This window comes from Nilaparvata lugens, chromosome 3 (assembly GCF_014356525.2).
Source record: "Nilaparvata lugens isolate BPH chromosome 3, ASM1435652v1, whole genome shotgun sequence".
Lineage (NCBI taxonomy): Eukaryota > Metazoa > Arthropoda > Insecta > Hemiptera > Delphacidae > Nilaparvata > Nilaparvata lugens.
Genome location: NC_052506.1, coordinates 50,387,092 through 50,407,117, shown reverse-complemented (window position 1 = coordinate 50,407,117; position 20,026 = coordinate 50,387,092). Strand labels below are relative to the sequence as shown.

Here is a 20,026-nt window from a genome sequence, read left to right as displayed (position 1 = left end):
AATCAGGTACCTATTGACCCCAATGAGCTGAACAAATCTTTATAAATGCTGGTACAAGCAAACAGGTCCAAGTACCAAAACCACACCCTGAGAACATATTACCTGCCCTAAATCCCATATACAAATTTAAGTGGACCTTCATAACAGTAGATGATCTTCATAAAGCAGTGAGCAAACTCACAAACAGTAGAGCAGAAGACTACTATGGCCTCTCAAACTTTTTAATTAAAAATATAATCAAACAGATTGAACTGCCGCTAGTCAGTCTCATAAATAAAATATTGGATGAAGGAGTCTTTCCGGATTGCTTAAAAGTCACAGTCACTATCCCTGTTTTCAAGAAAGGTGATAAAACTAACCCAAACAACTACCGTCCCATCTCTCTCATACCAATATTTCCAAAATAGATGAAATTATTATGCACCAACAGCTGAGCCATTTCTTTGAAAAAAAACTGTCTTCTGAACTCTGCCCAATTTGGATTCCGAACAAAGCTTTCAACAGTTAAGGCAGTAGAGAGCATTGTATCTGACATTTATGAAGGCTTTGAAAACAAATTACTAACTAGCGCAAACCTATTGGATTTGAGCAAAGCCTTTGACTCTATTTCACGTGAATTATTAATTAAGAAAATGAAACACTATGGAGTTGATGACAGGTCAATAATATTATTACAGTCATACTTGAGTAACCGGCAACAGATTGTTGGCACAAATAATAAATTCTCTGATCCTCTGGAAGTAGGAAAAGGTGTTCCCCAAGGCTCTATTTTTGGACCCTTCCTCTTCATAGTCTATATCAATGACCTGCCCAAACATTTAGCATGTAAAGTTGTTCTCTACGCAAACGACACAACACTAACACTGACAAATGTGAAATATCTTTAGCTGTTAAGAGAAAGCTTATGTTAGAAAGATGTACAGAATGGTTCAATGCTAACTGCCTTCAAGTTAATGAAACCAAAAGTGAAGAGATAATTTTTAATATGAAAATTAGCAATGAATCTAATAAATCCGTAAAACTTCTAGGGATAAAATTAGATGAAAAACTGAACTGGGAAGATCATGTTGCCTTAATTTGCTCTAGGCTTGCACGAGTTAATTTTCTGTTTCTTGAATTAAAAAGTAATGTCAGTAACAATGTTCAAATAATCGTAATACTTTATTTCTTCACCGATATAACCTTCAACAGGTTATGGGCCCAGGCTGGATCTTTCGTGTGCAAGTAAAAAAACTTTTTTAACCTAAATACTCTCGTGCAAGACAATGGAAGTTCGGAGATTCAACTCTAAAATAGTAATACCGGTGAAGTGATTGAACTCTAGTAAAAACATTAAAAGTAAAAGTAAAATACCCAAAAGTAAAATCAGGTAAGGCAATCGAGTTCAAAGTAAAAATGGCTGGTTCCAGTGATTCGGACTTGGGTATGGTTGGAAAGCTATCCAACGATGAAGACTTTCAAATGTGGAAATTTAAAATTAAAATTTTGTTCGACTCTCAAGGACTTAGTGATATTGTTAATGGAAAAGAATTAAAACCAAACGACCCTAGTAAAGAAAAAGAACTTTCTATTTTCAATTTGAAGGACGCTAAAGCCAAGAAAATAATAATAACTACAATTGACTCAAAACCTTTGAATCACATTTTGAACTGTGAAACTTCATGTGAAATGTTTAAAAAACTGTGTCAAATCTACGAACGTGATGAAAAACAACAGAAATTTTCTCTAATGCAGGACTTTTTCAATTTTACACTAGAGGCTAATGAAGACATTGCTAGTTTCATCAGCCGTCTGGAAAATTTGACCCATAAATTGAAATCTGTTGGACACGAAATCGATGACGAGATGGTTATTGGCAAAATATTCAGCTCCCTGCCCAGGAAATACACCCACTTTCAAACTTCGTGGGAAGCAACCGCAATTTGTGACAGAAATCTCACAAACCTAACCTCCCGGTTGGTGAATGAAGAACGCAGACTATCTACTGATAAAGGTGATTCTGTGCAACCAGTGGTATTCAAAAATTATGGACATATTTCCCGTGAATGCAGAAATAAAATGAAACAGAAAAGTGGTCTATTCTGTAGTATTTGCAAGAAGAATAATCATGAAGACAAAGACTGTTACTTTCGTAAAAAACAGAATGATAAGAAGAAGAACCAAGTATCCTTTTTAACTACTAATTCTAATGTAAAATACTATGACACTTTCGTAATTGACTCAGGGTCTACTTCACATATGGTAAAATCTAAATCACTATTTGATAGTTCCATTCCAATTAGTTGTAAAGTAGGAGTAGCCAAGGAAAATGAATCAATGTTTGCTCTTGAGGTAGGAAACATCAAATCAGACAAATGCAACTTAAATAATGTTTTATATGTTCCAGAACTTTCTAAAAATTTGTTATCTGTAAGTGCTATCACTGAGAACGATGGTAAGGTCTTATTTAGTGGAAATAGGGTTGAGGTGTTGAAAGACAATGAAGTCATTATGGAAGGCATAAAAAATTCGAATGGTTTGTTTGAAGTTGACTTGAAAATGCATAATTCAAATTCAGTCCATCATGTAATGACTAGCACTATTTCACCCAAGTCTAATGAGTCTAATGAAGTAGAATTATGGCATAGGAAGCTAGGCCACCTTGGTGTAGATAACATGAAAAAGCTCATAAATCTTAGTGAGGGAATGAATATTAAAACTAAAATTGATGACTTTTCCAAAAACCCATGTGAAATATGCTTGTCTGCTCGCCAAACAAGGCAACCTTTTAAAACAGTCAGGGAAAGGGCAACAAGACCCCTTGAAATAGTACATACTGATGTTTGTGGGCCTATTACCCCGGTAAGTTGGGACAATAAAAGATACATGGTTACTTTTCTAGATGATTTCACACATTTTGTCATGGTATTTCTTATTCAAAATAAAAGTGAGGTATTTGATATAATGAAACAATTTGTAGCTGAAGTAGAGGCAAAATGGCATTCTAAAATTTCAAAATTTCGGTGTGATAATGGTGGGGAATATTCTAGTAATAAAATCAAGGATTGGTGTCAAAATAGAGGGATTTTCATGGATTTCACCATTCCATACACTCCAGAATTAAATGGAAAGGCAGAAAGAATCAATAGGACATTGCTAGAAAAGGTTAGGGCACTTTTGTTTGATTCAGGATTGAAAAAGGAAATGTGGGGTGAGGCTGTAAGGACAGCAGCTTATATTGTTAATAGAAGCCCAACATGTACTCTTGATTGTACTCCAGCTGAAAAGTGGTACGGTAAAAAACCAGATCTATCAAGACTACAGATTTTTGGAAGTATAGCATACAGTCATGTTGCAGGTAATCTTAAGAAACTTGACAGTAGAACCAAGAAGCTAACGTTTGTAGGATATTTGCAAAATGGTTATCGGTTGTGGGATGCTGATAAGAGGAAAATAATTGTTTCTAGGGATGTAATTTTTTCAAATGTTGAGCAATCTAACCAAGGTGAAAAGTATTCTGACCCCAAAGTATTCAAGATAAATCAAGGCTTTGACATTGAGGGAATCACAAAAGGTAATGATCCAAACAATGTATTTGAAGAAATTGAAAATGATGGAGTACAAGAAACTGAAATAAATGAAGTTGAAGAAATTGAAAATAATGAAGTAGAAGAAACTGATACAAGTAAAGCTGAGGGTATTGAGATTGAAACAAGTGATATTGAAGATGGAATCAATGAAGTAGAAGTAAATGAAGAAAGTGGAGAAGAAATGATGGATGAAAGTAATGAAATAAGAGGGAGAGAGAAAAGAGTGATTAAAAAACCAGTGTGGTTGAAAGACTATGAAACCAGTTATCTTAGTCTACAAGTAGATGAGCCTCTTACATTTTCTGAAGCTATGAAATCAAACAATTCTGTAAAGTGGTTGGAGGCAGTAAAAACTGAACTAAATGCTTTGAAAGAGAATAATACTTGGACAGAGGTAGATACTGTACCAGAAAACAAAGAAATTATTGATAGCAAATGGGTATTTAAAATTAAAAATGATGAGAAGGGTAACATTCAGTACAAGGCTAGATTAGTTGCTAGGGGGTTTCAACAAAAGGATAGCATAGATTTAAATGACATTTATGCCCCTGTGGCCAAATTGCCAACTTTTCGGATTTTCATGAGTGTTGCAAATAAATTAGGGTTTCCTGTATATCAGATGGATGTAAAAAATGCTTTCCTTAATGGTGATATCAAAGAAGACGTTTATATGTCATTACCAGAGGGAGTAGAAGGATTTAGGAATAAGGTTTGTAAACTTAAGAAGTCAATTTATGGTCTGAAGAAATCTCCAAAAGATTGGAATTCTAAATTTGATTCTGTAATGAAAATGAACAATTTTACTAGGTCTAAAAATGATTATTGCTTGTATTCTAAAATTGTGGAGGGTAAAAAGGTATTTCTATTATTGTATGTAGATGACATACTTATTTTTGGTTCAGATGAGAATGATGTTTCAAGATTGAAATCAGTCTTACAAGAAAATTTCAAGATGAAAGACTTGGGCTTAGTTTCTAATTTCTTGGGAATTAATGTCAAACAAGATATTGAGAAGGGGGTAACTGTTATTAGTCAGAAGGAGTATCTCAAACATGTATTGGAAAAGTTCAACATGCAGGATTGTAAGCCAATGGACACTCCCATGGATAAAAATTTCAACTTTGAATTATTGACTAGAGATAAGTCAGAGTCTGTAGAAATAGAAAAGAAATGTCGTAGACTAATTGGTTGTCTTATGTATGCTGTTGTAGGATCTAGACCTGATTTGTGTTGTACTGTATCTTTCTTGAGTCGATTCCAAAGTTGTGCCAGTGAAATGTTGTATAAAAATTTAAAACGTGTATTGAGATATGTAAAATGTACTTTAGATTTAGAGCTAGTATATAAGAGAGAATTGAATGATGATATGATTGTAGGCTATGTAGATGCAAACTGGGGTGGTGATTTAGAGAGAAGATCAACCTCAGGTTATTGCTTCAAGGTTTTTGGTAATACTATTTCTTGGTGTACCAAGAAGCAACAGAGTGTTTCATTATCTAGCACAGAAGCTGAGTATGTTGCTTTGAGCCAAGCTGCAAGCGAGGCTTGTTGGATAAAAGGAATTTTAATTGATTTTTGTGTTGTTGAAAATAAGAAAACTTGTATTTTGTTGTTTGAAGACAATCAGTCTGCTATCAAAATAGCTCATAATCCTGAGCATCATAAAAAATTGAAACATGTAGATATAAGGTATCATTTTGTAAGAGAGAAAATTTCTGAAGGTGTTATTCAAGTTGAGTATTTAAAATCCTCAGATCAGATTGCTGACATTTTCACAAAACCCTTGGGAAAGGAACTTTTTGTCAAGTTTAGAAATAATATTTTTTAATAATTAAGATGTTTTGAACTATGTTAATTTTCCTATAACTTACTTTGTTTTTTGATTGATAAATTTTTTTTTTGGGTTATTTCATTGAGGGGGCGTGTTGTTTGACAATGAAATAGACTAAATAATAATATGTGTGATTGGCAAGGCACTGGTGACTCTGTACTGTACTCTGTCTCTGTGAAGTGTGTGTAACATGCCTTAAGTAAAACGTTTGAGTTCAATGTATTGGTTTGACTTTAAAGTAAAAATAAAATCAGTAATAATGTTCAAATAATCGTAATACTTTATTTCTTCACCGATATAACCTTCAACAGATAATTTACGGGACTGCGTCTCTAATAAGTTCTGAAGGATTAAAATACGGTATTTGGACCAAATATCGTTCAGAATATACTTCGAGAACAGAGTCTTGTCGGGTTTTAAGCTCTATTGTAGGAAATTATATGATCTCTGGATGCATCTGCTGTACTGTTGATGTATTCGCTCCTAAGTCGAGGTTGGTAACAGATAAAAGCTGATTATATGAGCAGGTAAGGACAAAGAACAAATATCTCGATCTGTCCCCACTCACTACATCCACTTGGACCTGTTCCAATATCCAGCTTAATTCAATTATTTCAATGATCGTATTCGATCGGTTCTTGATGAGATAGAACGTATCAGACACAATAATTGACAGGCTTAAGAAATAATCGAACTCAGAAAACGAATTAACAAAATTGAAATATATTATAATAAAATATATGATCTCACAGTGCAGATTCAGAATATAGTTTACAGATTGAAAATGTTTCAACATTGACAAAAATGATTAGCAGTTTTCTTGTACTTGCATGATACCATGCGTGATTCGACAGAATTTTACAATTGATAAAATTTAACAATTTTGAAAAAATAGTGAAAAATGAATAAAAAGTGTTTTTCAAATTGTTCGGGGTCGTGGTTCTGGCAGCGGAGGATAGTTAATCAACTACAAAATCTTAGAAATTCTATATGAATAAATTCTAGGCTCTTAATAACTAAAAGCGCTTGTCGGCGTGGCCAATAATTTAACGAAGAAAATTTTATATTTTTCTGCACTGAAATATTTTCGAAGCGTAGATTGGGGCCCCTTTAAACTTATAACTCACGTGAAATTCCTTGGCGGTCGTGGTTTTCTTCCTTAGATCGAAATTGTTTGGTCGGCAGCAATCCAGGCTTCGGTCTCGGCACGTGGGGAATTTTAATTTAAATATCTCCTTCACCAAATTAATTAAGGGATAATTCAACTTTAAACTTTTAATTTATCGATTGATGAAAGTAATTTTACAAATAACAATTAGAATAGCCTAAAATATTGGCTCACAAATAAAACATATAAAATCGAACGAGAATTTTTTACGAATAGGTCTTGGTAACTATAAAGAGATCTGAACGGTGAGGATTTCAAAAGGGAAGTGCTGTCTTTTCTCTAAGCTTCTTGGCTAGAACCTTTCTTCTGAGAATCTCGGTGTAATAAATTTGCATAAAAATTTGCCATTGGTAGAACGATTATGACGTAGACGTGACGTCAGTGGCAGGCAGTAGAATATAATTCCTTTAATTACAATAATAACTCAGTTTATATAATTCTTAAAACTGCTTAATCTTCTAGACATAGTTCCTCTTATACGATGTACATGTGCTAGCGTATATGATAAGGCAGGTTTGTTGTCTGATAGTAGATTAACATATGTTGTTTTCAAACGATCACCTTTTTGGTGCTATTTCTATGCACTATGATTGGCTTAGGCTTGCCAAAGAGATTCGATCACCATGTGGTTCAGTTGAAATAATAATTAATAATTTAATATTCTTATACAATTCTTATTATGTTTGAGACTGTTATAATTAATTTCTGCTGTTTTTATCAATAATATACTGTTCATGCTATGACCTAGTTAGTTACAATAAGACCTGACATTATAATATAATTTCTTAAGTAATAAATAATTTCAACAATAATATACCATTTTATTTTTTATTCGAAATTCTTGGTCCTTTATTGATAGTTTTTTAATTTTTAGAAATGATACCTTGATGAGAAATTATACCTTGCATGAAACCGGCATGACATTTGACAATACTTTGAATCAGTCAGCTGTGTTCGAGCTGCTTTAAACATCTGATCGGTAGTAAACAAAGTGTAACCTCAAAATTCAATGAGCAATTCATAAATAATTCGTGCTTTATTTGCAGAATAATTATAATTTTATTAAATAATTTTCTAGAAAATATTCAGTACAGAACGGTACTCTTATCTAATATACAGTTACTGATAAGTAAGTTTTATCGCTCGGTCGCTAACTACTCCTTTAGCAAATTCTTTCCTTTTAAGAAGGTTAATCACAATTTTTCTCTCTTCTCATGAGGTCTATTTGAAAAATTCATCACAGTATTGAACTCTTTAACGCCCTTCCCGCCAGTGCCCGTGCAGTACCTTTGTGAAGTTCAAGTCGGTATTGGGTAACTGGATAAAGGGCAAGGCTTTTTACTCCATCACTAAATTTAATGAATGTAGTAAATCTGACTTGCTGTTTGTTTAGATAAAATTATTAGAATTACTAATTTTATTTGTTATAAGTAAGTTAATTTAGTGTTGTAAAATAATTTGTCTTACTGTTTAGTTTGGTAATTTTATTAGCATAGTCTTTGTATATTGTGTTATTTAATTAGTGATATAAGTGATGTACTGTAACTCACTCTCCATCTCTAGCACCATCATCATCATCAACCAGCCCATACTAGACTTATTAGAATACTTATGTTAAATTTCATTAGTGATATAAGTATTGCAATGTAGGCCCTAACTCACTCCTCATCTCTAGCACCATCATCATTATCATCCAGCTCATACTAGACTTTAAAATACTTATGTTAAATAAGTTGTCTGGAATAAATTGAAATTGAAATATTCAACAGTCTGCTATGCCAAACTAACACCTCAAATAGTCCTGTATATATAGATATATTGCTCGTAATTATATTCTTATCGAACTGAACAAATTTTAACCAAAAAGATTGACTTGACACTTTGTAAAAGTACAAACCTGGAGAGCCATAGTCGTATCGTGGTAGTTTGCAGGCTTTAGGCATAGCTTCCATCAAGGTTCTGGTAAACTGCAGCAGGTTTCCTTGGATTAGTGACTTGACTATTTTCAACAGTTCCTCCATGACAACAGCAATGCCCTGGTAGCCGAGCAGGCGACACATTGTGCGGAAGTGGTAGGCGCCAACAAATCCTGTTTCACACATCAAATCCAAATATAAGAAAATCAGAATGAAATCAAATTTCTGAACTATTTATTTTAAACTAAGGTTAAAAACAGTTTTGGGCCAATGCCTGTTTGGTTGTTTTTACATGGATTGAGTCTTTTGTCTATGAATAAACATTATTAGTGACAAATACATTTAGTCACTTTAAATAGTTACAATAATATGGTATTTTTCAACTTCACCTGTATATTGGCCGAAAATAGTGGTGTAAGCCAAGTTGAGATGTTTACTACCCCAGAGGTAGTGATGGCCCATCTGTGGTGGCTTATCTCTGTGAACTGGTTGAGTGAACATTATTCCTCCTCTCGATTTCACAAATCTGCAACAAAAATCAGTTTCGAATAGTTAGTCCCTTTAGTAATAAACTGAAGGACATATAACGCTTGAATTCACATTAATTCACCTTCGCCCTTCAAGGTTAAAATAAAGACAGAAAATCAATCATTATACACATTTCGTTGGTGCAAACAACCATTGAAGAGTTTAATTAGTGGCACATCGGTCAAGATGTTTGAAAATCTAGGGTTTTCTTACAATCGACACCTGGGTTCCAAACTAATATAACTTTAATCAGATGTAATAGATCGAATATGCTTATGAGAGATGTTGCACAATTTTCACATAATGGAATAAAAACACAACACTGATGATGATTATGATGCCTTGAGTATTTGGAATAAAATTTGATGTTAATAAGACTATTTTCATAGGGAGGATAGGATATTGTGTTTTCATTTCATTAAGATTGAGATTTTTCTTATTTTGTTCATTGACTTCCAAGTGATGATAGTTTGGTTCATTTATTGGATTCAATACAGTACTGAAGGATTAGAATTTTGTTACAGTCTGGAGTGTATTTATTGGAAGCTATTCAAACATGTGCATATTCTGAATTATCTTCCTATGAATACACTTCTAACATGTATTTGAAAGAACTTATTGAATAAAACGACTAAACATGGATTTTAAAGGACCACTACCTACTTGTACCACTACCTCCGTAAACAAAGCCATAGTGCATTCTGGTGACGTCAGCACAGGTAGGGCTCCTACACAAATAAAAACATGTTGACTTCAGCTGATCTATATCAGCTAGTGTATTTATTGGTGTAGGACCTGTACTGACGTTACCATCAACCACCTGTCTTGCACTATGGCTTTGTTTATGGTACAAGTAGGTAGGGCTTGTACCCGTAATCTTAAAGCCTTGTACACACGCACGTACAGATTCGCGCGAACAATCATATGGACACATGCCTCGGCATTCATTGTACGTCCTTGTGGACGCGTTCCACGTATGCCTCGGCATCTCATTTTCAGACGACACGAAGACATGGTAGATGTAAAATTTCCACATCATGACAACAATGGCGTCATTCCATCATTGAAGAAAATTACAAAATGCAGCTGTATCACTTATTTTAAAGACTAGTATAATAAAAATCGAAAATAAAACTTAACAAACTATGTTAGTGGGTTAAACGATTGTAGGTTAATAGATTGAAGTGAGGAAATGAATTGCTACATGACATTAAAATATGAGATTGACAATTGAAACTTTATTAGGATGTCAAAACATCATTTTGATAATATACTGAATCTAATTCAACTAGTTATCCAAACAAATGATACCGTTATGAGGGAAGCAATAACTTTACATGAACGATTGGCCCTAACTTTGAGATTCTTGGCATTAGACGATTCATTTGTTGGTTTACAATATCTATTCTGAATTTCAAACCAGAAAATTTCTACAATAATTCCAGAAGGTTTGATGACCTAATCAAAGCACACTAAACACTGTCCCACAGAATTGACTGTCTTCTTTAACCAAATTAGCCATAAATTAAATGAAATACTGAATTACTGTTCATTTTCAACTAACTCTGCTCATACACAATGACAAAACAAGATTCTCTATAAGATTAGCTTCAAGATTCACCTTCAAGTAAAAGTTTTACTAAACTTTAGTTGTTATTAGGTAAACTTTTTACTAAGAGTTTGAATAAATCTCACTCTAGATAGCCTAGATAGACATATCTAAAACTTATAATAGCATATTGTAGTTTACAATTTTAATTACCAACTCTAATAGATATCATAAAACAAACACTTGATAGCTACAATAAAATATGTGAGCTATACTTTTTTGTAGGAACCCAGAAGAAAAGCTATTTTTACTTAAATTGTATAGTTCTAAATTTGATAATACAAATTACATACTCCATGCATGTTTCTATTTAAATATTTGGACTCCACATATCCTACAAAATTACAAAAATCCTACAATTTACAATTCGTTATTGGATCACAATTTGATTTGTCATTCATTAACCTAATTCATTGGAATTAGGTTAAGGCGCCTTCGATGTTTACGTTTTGCCTCACCCGTACGGCAAAAAAGCGTTCACACGTGCATTCAATGCTCGCCCGAGGCGTCTTTGAGCACGCCAAAATACCGACAGGGTTGCGGTTCACCAACATGCCTCGGCGAACAGTGTCCAGACGTGCGAATGCAAGCCCATAGCCGTATGCTCACCCGAGGCAAACGTACGTGTGTACACCGTTTAATATTCTTACTATAGTGGATGAGTACACAAGATTCTCTGATCCTCAACTGTTTATTATAATTATAAATTCTTATTAACAACATAATATTAGTTGTGATTTATGTGGTGACCTGTTAGTAGCAGCGTTGTAGCAATAGTTGGGGAGGAAGTCGTAGTTGAGCTCCCAGAAGACATGCAGAGTGATGCGGCCGTAGGGAGCGAGCACGTTGTGGTTGGCCTCTCTGAACATGGCGTCGTACTCGTCCAGCGCCAGCAGCTTGCTCAGCAGCTTGTGGCACAGTCTGTTCACTTGCAGCAGGCCATCCAGTTCCTGCAAATGCACCCTTTCATCACAATCCAATTCAAATTCAATATAAGAAGAAATATCAAGTAAGAAAAATATTATAATAAACATTATAATTCGGTATATAAATATGAGAAAGTAAGTGAATACTTGATTTGATTTTATTCAAAAGAAAAATTTAGTTCATGAAACTTCTCAACAAACAAGAATAGATTGTTCTTAGATTTAGCATAAATTGAAAAATTGTTGAGACAATTCATAAGACTAACATGACATGAAATTGTTTTTTATTATTGTTTATTTAACACAATATATTAATTTGTGTTTTTGGAATGTTCAATAATCATATCAAATTTGAGGTAGGATTCTCATTCTGAGTCTTTAATAGAAATTGCTCATTTTTGAAATGCTCTGTGGTAACAATATAGCATTTTCTTCATGAGCAAATTTCATATGACTTTGAGAACGGAGATGATCTTCGGAAAATAGGCGTTAGGGGATGGAGACGCAAGGCTGCCGACAGAGAGGAGTGGAGAGGCGTTCTAGAGGAGGCCAAGGCCCTGGATGGGCTGTAGCGCCATGGAGTAAGTGAGTTTTGAGAACGTAAATAAAAATGCTACAAATTAATTTCCTATCATTAATGCACATTTATTAGTGATTTTATCATCACTTTCAACGTTTCAAAAACTAACAGAAAATTACATGACAATGATACATAAAAATGGCAGCTCAAAAAATGATACACCCATTTACGAGATTCTACAACAAATTAGTAGTTCAACACAAAGTTCAAAACATTTACAGAAAAAATGGTTCATGATGAGATAATAAATAACACAAATCGTTATTTGTTTATAATGTACTCTTCTGTTTTATCATGCAAGTTTTGTATAAATAATAAGGTAGAAGAAGAGAATGTAAGAAGTATTACAGGGTTTAATATTTTCAATCATTCAATTCAATTTCATTTATTGCCAATTTAAAATATTCCAAACTCTTTATAATATGAGATATCATTAAAAATATAAATAAATAAACATAATTATTCATACATATACTCAAATAAAAAGAAATATAAAATCTAGGCATCGCCAGCAAAAAGAAACTCTTTGCCCGCTGGTGAGAGTTGCAATACAGTAAAAAAACATACTATTTCGAAATAATGCAGAAAATTTAGGTTTCAATTTAACTAATAATTACAATAGAAACTTAATTAAAAAAATAAAACTTGAAGAAAAGAATTAAAATTAAATTGATATATTTAAGGATAAAGAAATATTCCTTCTTAATCCACTCTTTGACGCTCTTTTTACTAATTTTGAAATTCAAGTCAAAAGGTATTTCATTGATCAGTTTACTGCTTGTGTAAATTAGAATTATAATTTTAAGAAATACAATAATTTGATTAAATACAATGTGTTAATATGGAATGAATACTATCATTTGATTACAAATTATTGTAAGTTTTATGTGAATTTGATGAGAAATCATACCTTGTATGATCAAGCAGATAACTTGGGATAATAAATAAATAAATAGATTTTATTGTCGTAGACCAATATAGGTAATTGACAAAGTCATGGTAATACAATTACAAAATAATAAAGTCAAAGCAATAGTTTCACAAAGTAGAATTACATAAAGTAGAATCGAAAAACTCTGCCAAACAATAGAAAGGTCTTAAAACCAGCCACTCAAAAAGTAATTTTTAAAAAATAAAAATATTTTCACAACATTTGATATCCAATGGCAACTTATTGTACATTCTCAAGCCTATGCTGTCATAGTGTTTCATGCTTATGACAAGACGTTGATATGGAATTACTTGAAATATATAGGTAGAGATTTATGACAGTCAATATTTTTTTTTTTTTTTGAAAAGAGGTCGACAGTGATCTAGATACCCTGCACCTGTCAATATTCTAATAGCCTTTTCTGCAAAAGCAAAACCTTATTGATGTGTCAGCTGTTTCCATATACTAAAATTCCGTAGGCAATTATGCTTTGGGAAAAAGCAAAATATGAGTTTCTGAGGTATTTTTCCAGTACAAGATTCTTCAACTGCCTTAAAAGATAGATAACCCTAGATAACCTAGCAGAAACGAAATTTATGTGGGGTTCCCATGTCAACCTGAGATCAAACATTAAGCCCAAAAACTTTAAACTATTGTTATTGTTGTGTGTATAGTCCCTGAGACCAAATGTCATAAGCTGAGTTTTATCCTCGTTTAGTTTAAAGCCATTCGCTGTGAACCACTTGGAAGCTTCCGCCAAGGTATCAGCTGTCATATTATGTAAAGTGTGTGCATCTGAATGAGAATTAAGAAAACTGGTGTCATCAGCATACAACACAGTCTTGCTGTTGATTGTGAGAGGAAGATCATTTATCATCAATACAAAGAGGAGCGGTCCCAATATTGATCCTTGGGGGACGCCGTTCTTTACTTTAGCAAGTTCGGATCTCTTATTTCCTATACAAACAACTTGCTGGCGATCGCCAAGGTACGATCTAAAAAGACTAAGGCTCCTTCCACTGACTCCATAATAAGCTAATTTTTCAAGCAAAATATCATGATACACGCAGTCAAATGCCTTGCTCAGGTCACAGAAGGCAGCCTGAGCAAAGCACCTGTTTTCAAAAGACTCAATTACAAATTTTATTAGTGCATCAAAGGCGTCAGTAGTGGATCTTCCCTTCACAAAACCAAATTGATGCTCAGACAGTACCCCAAGATTTACTAAGTATTCATACACCTGTATATACATGACAATCTCTAGAACCTTGGAGAAGACAGGTACTATTTGGATGGGTCTATAACAGGAAGGTTCCTCTTTTTAGCCCTGCTTATGAACGGGAACAACTTTGGAGACTTTCAACACAAATCAAGGGAGAATAGTAGCTCAAGGTTAACCTTATTATTTTCTTCTCTACCTATCATTTTGATAATGCATAAATGATGAGTGATATTTGTTTGAATAAATGAATAAAGAATCGAGTAAAATCTACTCACCACAACTCCAGTGATATCGCCAGCCTCAAATTTGCTGACGGCCAGGTCGAGTGACTTCTGCATGTCAGCGTTGATTCGCTGAGTGATGAGTTTGTTGAGATCGATGGATCTTCCCAGCAGCTGGACATGCCTCTGCTTCAGCAGCGTTTCGTAGCGATTCGCCCGCGGGTAAGGCAGCAGGTAAGTGCCCATAGCTACGCATTCCACTCGGAATCGTTTGTCAAGAAGAATACTGTGAACAAACATTAGAACTGTGAAGATGAGCTTCAACTGGGGATATTTTTATACTCCATTCCTCTAAGAGACATAGATTTGAATGAAGACATTGAAGACGGGATTAACTGCCTTTTATTTGCAAGTAGGTACTTCCTCGATCATAAACTTTTTCATAATATTGTATAATTTATGTGAATATGTTTTAAAATTGCATTAAAGTTTTTTTTTAATTTTTATTTATGTTTACAAGAAAGCAATGACCGGGAGAGGAAAAGTAAGGATACTCCTTGTACTATTTCTCTCCCAAGTTTACATTATAGTTTGTGTAAAATGAATTGAGACTTGGCCCTCCATCCCAAGAAATTACAGGATTGCCAAATCGTGTAAAATTGCAACTTTCTCAAATTTCAAATTCAACGTCAGAATTGGATGTATAATATCATCCCCGATATCCTAGTAGTACTAAAAAAGCTTCATGGTTGAAGGATTAAAAGAAAATCTAACTTTCATGATAAAATTGGAAACATCGCGAAGATTTGTTTTTCTTTTGAATATCACTTCTCTCAGAATCATGGGGCGTCGTAATGCGTAATAATTTTATATCAAATTAACAGGGAGAATAATCTCCTTTCTATTGGTGTCATTTTTATCCGACTTATATTTATTTTTTAATTAATTATTATGTTCATCAATGTCGAGACATTTCGAGCAGGAAACATGAAATTTTTGACATGCTAGAAACTTTTTTGTTTCAAAAGATAAGTAGGTGGTGAAAGCAAGAATGTTTCTCAGAAATAATTGAAATTATTTCCATTTGACAATCGTACTCGGAAGAGCGTATTTTGGCCTCTCAGGAGCTTCAAAGTCAAGGATAGTGGCTGAATGGTGTGCCACCATGTGCTATCAATAGCTGGGATCAACAAATTCAAAATACAGAACGATTGAAAAATTCAGCCACTGCAAGCCAGATGATTATAAATAGTGAAAATGACAACCTCGCATCGAATAATCCAAGCGGTGTTTCATTAAAAGCTCTTGAATCAATTTTATTGATAGTACTGATAGTTGATTTGAAGTTCAAGCTCCTTAGAACAATACTACAGTCATTTTATGTCTAGCATCGTCAAGATCGTGAATTTGGAGGATTTGCAAATGAGAGCCCAAAGTTGGATGTACGAGTGAGAGTTGCATTCAACTGCTGCATTAGATTAGTCAAAAGTTCACCTTGGATACCATCTAGTTTATATTTAGTCAACACAGTTGTGCGTTTTTCATCGAGGCGATTAATGAATTCGATCGGGTGTTCATTTGAATAGGATTTCATGAAAGTAATTTCCGCAATTAGGTCTGGAACGGACCTGTTGTCAGCGAAGTTTGTTTTTAGAGCGGCTATTAGCTCTGTTACAGTTGTACAATTGTTATTAAAAACAACTGATTCTGCGGGGCCGGAAAGACGGCTTACGGCTGCCCTGAAAAGGAGCCAGTGATTTTCTGTTTTTTCGTCAATGTTTGCACTACAATAGGACACTAATAGTTCCTTACAAGTACTAATAAAATGTGGTAGCTTATAGCAAGTACCATCATAATGGGGTATGAATTTAAGAATGCCATGAGGAATTTGTTTCGAGATATTAGGCATTGTAGGGTGTGGTTGAGGAAGAGATATAACGAAATTACTCACAGTCGATTCAGGTTGGTGGGTAATGTTCCGGTTGTCGTCAGCGTCGGCGTCGGTGTCGTCTTCTTCAGATGATATAAGGACAGCAGGAATCCTCCTGAAGGTGGCGAGATCTCGATCCCTCTGTAGAGTCCTCTCGTCTCCTGCGGTGGCCAGCGTGGGGTTGAACTAACTGCTAGGCTGGATACGGTTACAGCGTGATGGTGATAACAGCTTGATGGTGGTTTTCCATTGAGAGTTCTTGAAGTCGATTTCGTGTTTGTAGTTTGATTTGATTTACACTTATTAACACTGGTGAAAGTTAAGTTCTTGTTGAAGAAATGTTTGAAAGTTTGAGTTTACTCTGATAACACTTGACTTTTTCTCGTTGGAGAAAAATTTTGTAGTTGAGTGGTAGATTTTGGATTTTGAAGTCGAGTCACTTTCACTATGAGTTTCTCGTTGGAGAAAAATATATGGGTTGGTTCACGGATGAAGAGGTGAAACTCAAAGTTTTTTCGTTGCACAAGATAAAAGGTCTTGTATCCGAGTTTAATGAACGTGGATGGATACAACGATAAAACTTTCCGCGACGTAAGTTCGGGCGCCAGTTAAGTGATTGGACGACACGACTGAGTTTTTAAAAATTGAAAGGTCTTAAAACCAGCCACTCAAAAAGTAATTTTTAAAAAATAAAAATATTTTCACAACATTTGATATCCAATGGCAACTTATTGTACATTCTCAAGCCTATGCTGTCATAGTGTTTCATGCTTATGACAAGACGTTGATATGGAATTACTTGAAATATATAGGTAGAGATTTATGACAGTCAATATTTTTTTTTTTTTTTTTGAAAAGAGGTCGACAGTGATCTAGATACCCTGCACCTGTCAATATTCTAATAGCCTTTTCTGCAAAAGCAAAACCTTATTGATGTGTCAGCTGTTTCCATATACTAAAATTCCGTAGGCAATTATGCTTTGGGAAAAAGCAAAATATGAGTTTCTGAGGTATTTTTCCAGTACAAGATTCTTCAACTGCCTTAAAAGATAGATAACCCTAGATAACCTAGCAGAAACGAAATTTATGTGGGGTTCCCATGTCAACCTGAGATCAAACATTAAGCCCAAAAACTTTAAACTATTGTTATTGTTGTGTGTATAGTCCCTGAGACCAAATGTCATAAGCTGAGTTTTATCCTCGTTTAGTTAAAAACCATTCGCTGTGAACCACTTGGAAGCTTCCGCCAAGGTATCAGCTGTCATATTATGTAAAGTGTGTGCATCTGAATGAGAATTAAGAAAACTGGTGTCATCAGCATACAACACAGTCTTGCTGTTGATTGTGAGAGGAAGATCATTTATCATCAATACAAAGAGGAGCGGTCCCAATATTGATCCTTGGGGGACGCCGTTCTTTACTTTAGCAAGTTCGGATCTCTTATTTCCTATACAAACAACTTGCTGGCGATCGCCAAGGTACGATCTAAAAAGACTAAGGCTCCTTCCACTGACTCCATAATAAGCTAATTTTTCAAGCAAAATATCATGATACACGCAGTCAAATGCCTTGCTCAGGTCACAGAAGGCAGCCTGAGCAAAGCACCTGTTTTCAAAAGACTCAATTACAAATTTTATTAGTGCATCAAAGGCGTCAGTAGTGGATCTTCCCTTCACAAAACCAAATTGATGCTCAGACAGTACCCCAAGATTTACTAAGTATTCATACACCTGTATATACATGACAATCTCTAGAACCTTGGAGAAGACAGGTACTATTTGGATGGGTCTATAACAGGAAGGTTCCTCTTTTTAGCCCTGCTTATGAACGGGAACAACTTTGGAGACTTTCAATACAAATCAAGGGAGAAAAGTAGCTCAAGGTTAACCTTATTATTTTCTTCTCTACCTATCATTTTGATAATTCATAAATGATGAGTGATATTTGTTTGAATAAATGAATAAAGAATCGAGTAAAATCTACTCACCACAACTCCAGTGATATCGCCAGCCTCAAATTTGCTGACGGCCAGGTCGAGTGACTTCTGCATGTCAGCGTTGATTCGCTGAGTGATGAGTTTGTTGAGATCGATGGATCTTCCCAGCAGCTGGACATGCCTCTGCTTCAGCAGCGTTTCGTAGCGATTCGCCCGCGGGTAAGGCAGCAGGTAAGTGCCCATAGCTACGCATTCCACTCGGAATCGTTTGTCAAGAAGAATACTGTGAACAAACATTAGAACTGTGAAGATGAGCTTCAACTGGGGATATTTTTATACTCCATTCCTCTAAGAAACATAGATTTGAATGAAGACATTGAAGACGGGATTAACTGCCTTGTATTTGCAAGTAGGTACTTCCTCGATCATAAACTTTTTTATAATATTGTATAATTTATGTGAATATGTTTTAAAATTGCATTAAAGTTTTTTTTTAATTTTTATTTATGTTTACAAGAAAGCAATGACCGGGAGAGGAAAAGTAAGGATACTCCTTGTACTATTTCTCTCCCAAGTTTACATTATAGTTTGTGTAAAATGAATTGAGACTTGGCCCTCCATCCCAAGAAATTACAGGATTGCCAAATCGTGTAAAATTGCAACTTTCTCAAATTTCAAATTCAACGTCAGAATTGGATGTATAATATCATCCCCGATATCCTAGTAGTACTAAAAAAGCTTCATGGTTGAAGGATTAAAAGAAAATCTAACTTTCATGATAAAATTGGAAACATCGCGAAGATTTGTTTTTCTTTTGAATATCACTTCTCTCAGAATCATGGGGCGTCGTAATGCGTGATAATTTTATATCAAATTATTAAGGGAGAATATCTCCTTTCTTTTGGTGTCATTTTTATCCGACTTATATTTATTTTTTAATTAATTATTATGTTCATCAATGTCGAGACATTTCGAGCAGGAAACATGAAATTTTTGACATGCTAGAAACTTTTTTGTTTCAAAAGATAAGTAGGTGGTGAAAGCAAGAATGTTTCTCAGAAATAATTGAAATTATTTCCATTTGACAATCGTACTCGGAAGAGCGTATTTTGGCCTCTCAGGAGCTTCAAAGTCAAGGATAGTGGCTGAATGGTGTGCCACCATGTGCTATCAATAGCTGGGATCAACAAATTCAAAATACAGAACGATTGAAAAATTCAGCCACTGCAAGCCAGATGATTATAAATAGTGAAAATGACAACCTCGCATCGAATAATCCAAGCGGTGTTTCATTTCAGCCTTTCTAGAGGCAATCAGTTGCTTGCGTTTGAAATAATTCAGTCAAATATCTTGTAAATTGCCAGCCTTCAGCATACAATTTGATACACAATGCATACCAAGGTACCTAGAATACAAGGTACTGGCCACGCGCATCTTGATCTTTTAATGATCGGTGTGACGTCATTGGTGCTCTAAATATCTATTCTTACTATCTTTTCAATGTTAAATTGAGCAACTTTGTAAGTCTTTTTCTCAAAAAGTACATAACTTTCAAGTCCCATCGACATACCCTACGATTCATACAATATTTATCTTCAATTTTTCTGGAAATTCAATACTTTTGGACGGCTGGATCTTTCAGAATGATCGATTTTGTTA

At 34.4% G+C, this 20,026-nt stretch overlaps 1 protein-coding gene across 1 annotated transcript in view; it reads right to left on the bottom strand.

Annotated features, from left to right (window-relative positions):
- LOC111054843 (cytoplasmic FMR1-interacting protein) overlaps positions 1–20,026 on the bottom strand; it is a 67,054-nt gene that overhangs the window by 15,970 nt on the left and 31,058 nt on the right. Inside the window, exons 15-18 of the mRNA XM_039423960.1 lie at positions 18,419–18,650; positions 11,372–11,571; positions 8,874–9,010; positions 8,466–8,657 (exon numbers count right to left, since the gene is read on the bottom strand). Of these exons, the coding sequence (XP_039279894.1) occupies positions 8,466–8,657; positions 8,874–9,010; positions 11,372–11,571; positions 18,419–18,650 (761 nt within the window). The remainder of the gene's footprint in view (positions 1–8,465; positions 8,658–8,873; positions 9,011–11,371; positions 11,572–18,418; positions 18,651–20,026) is intronic.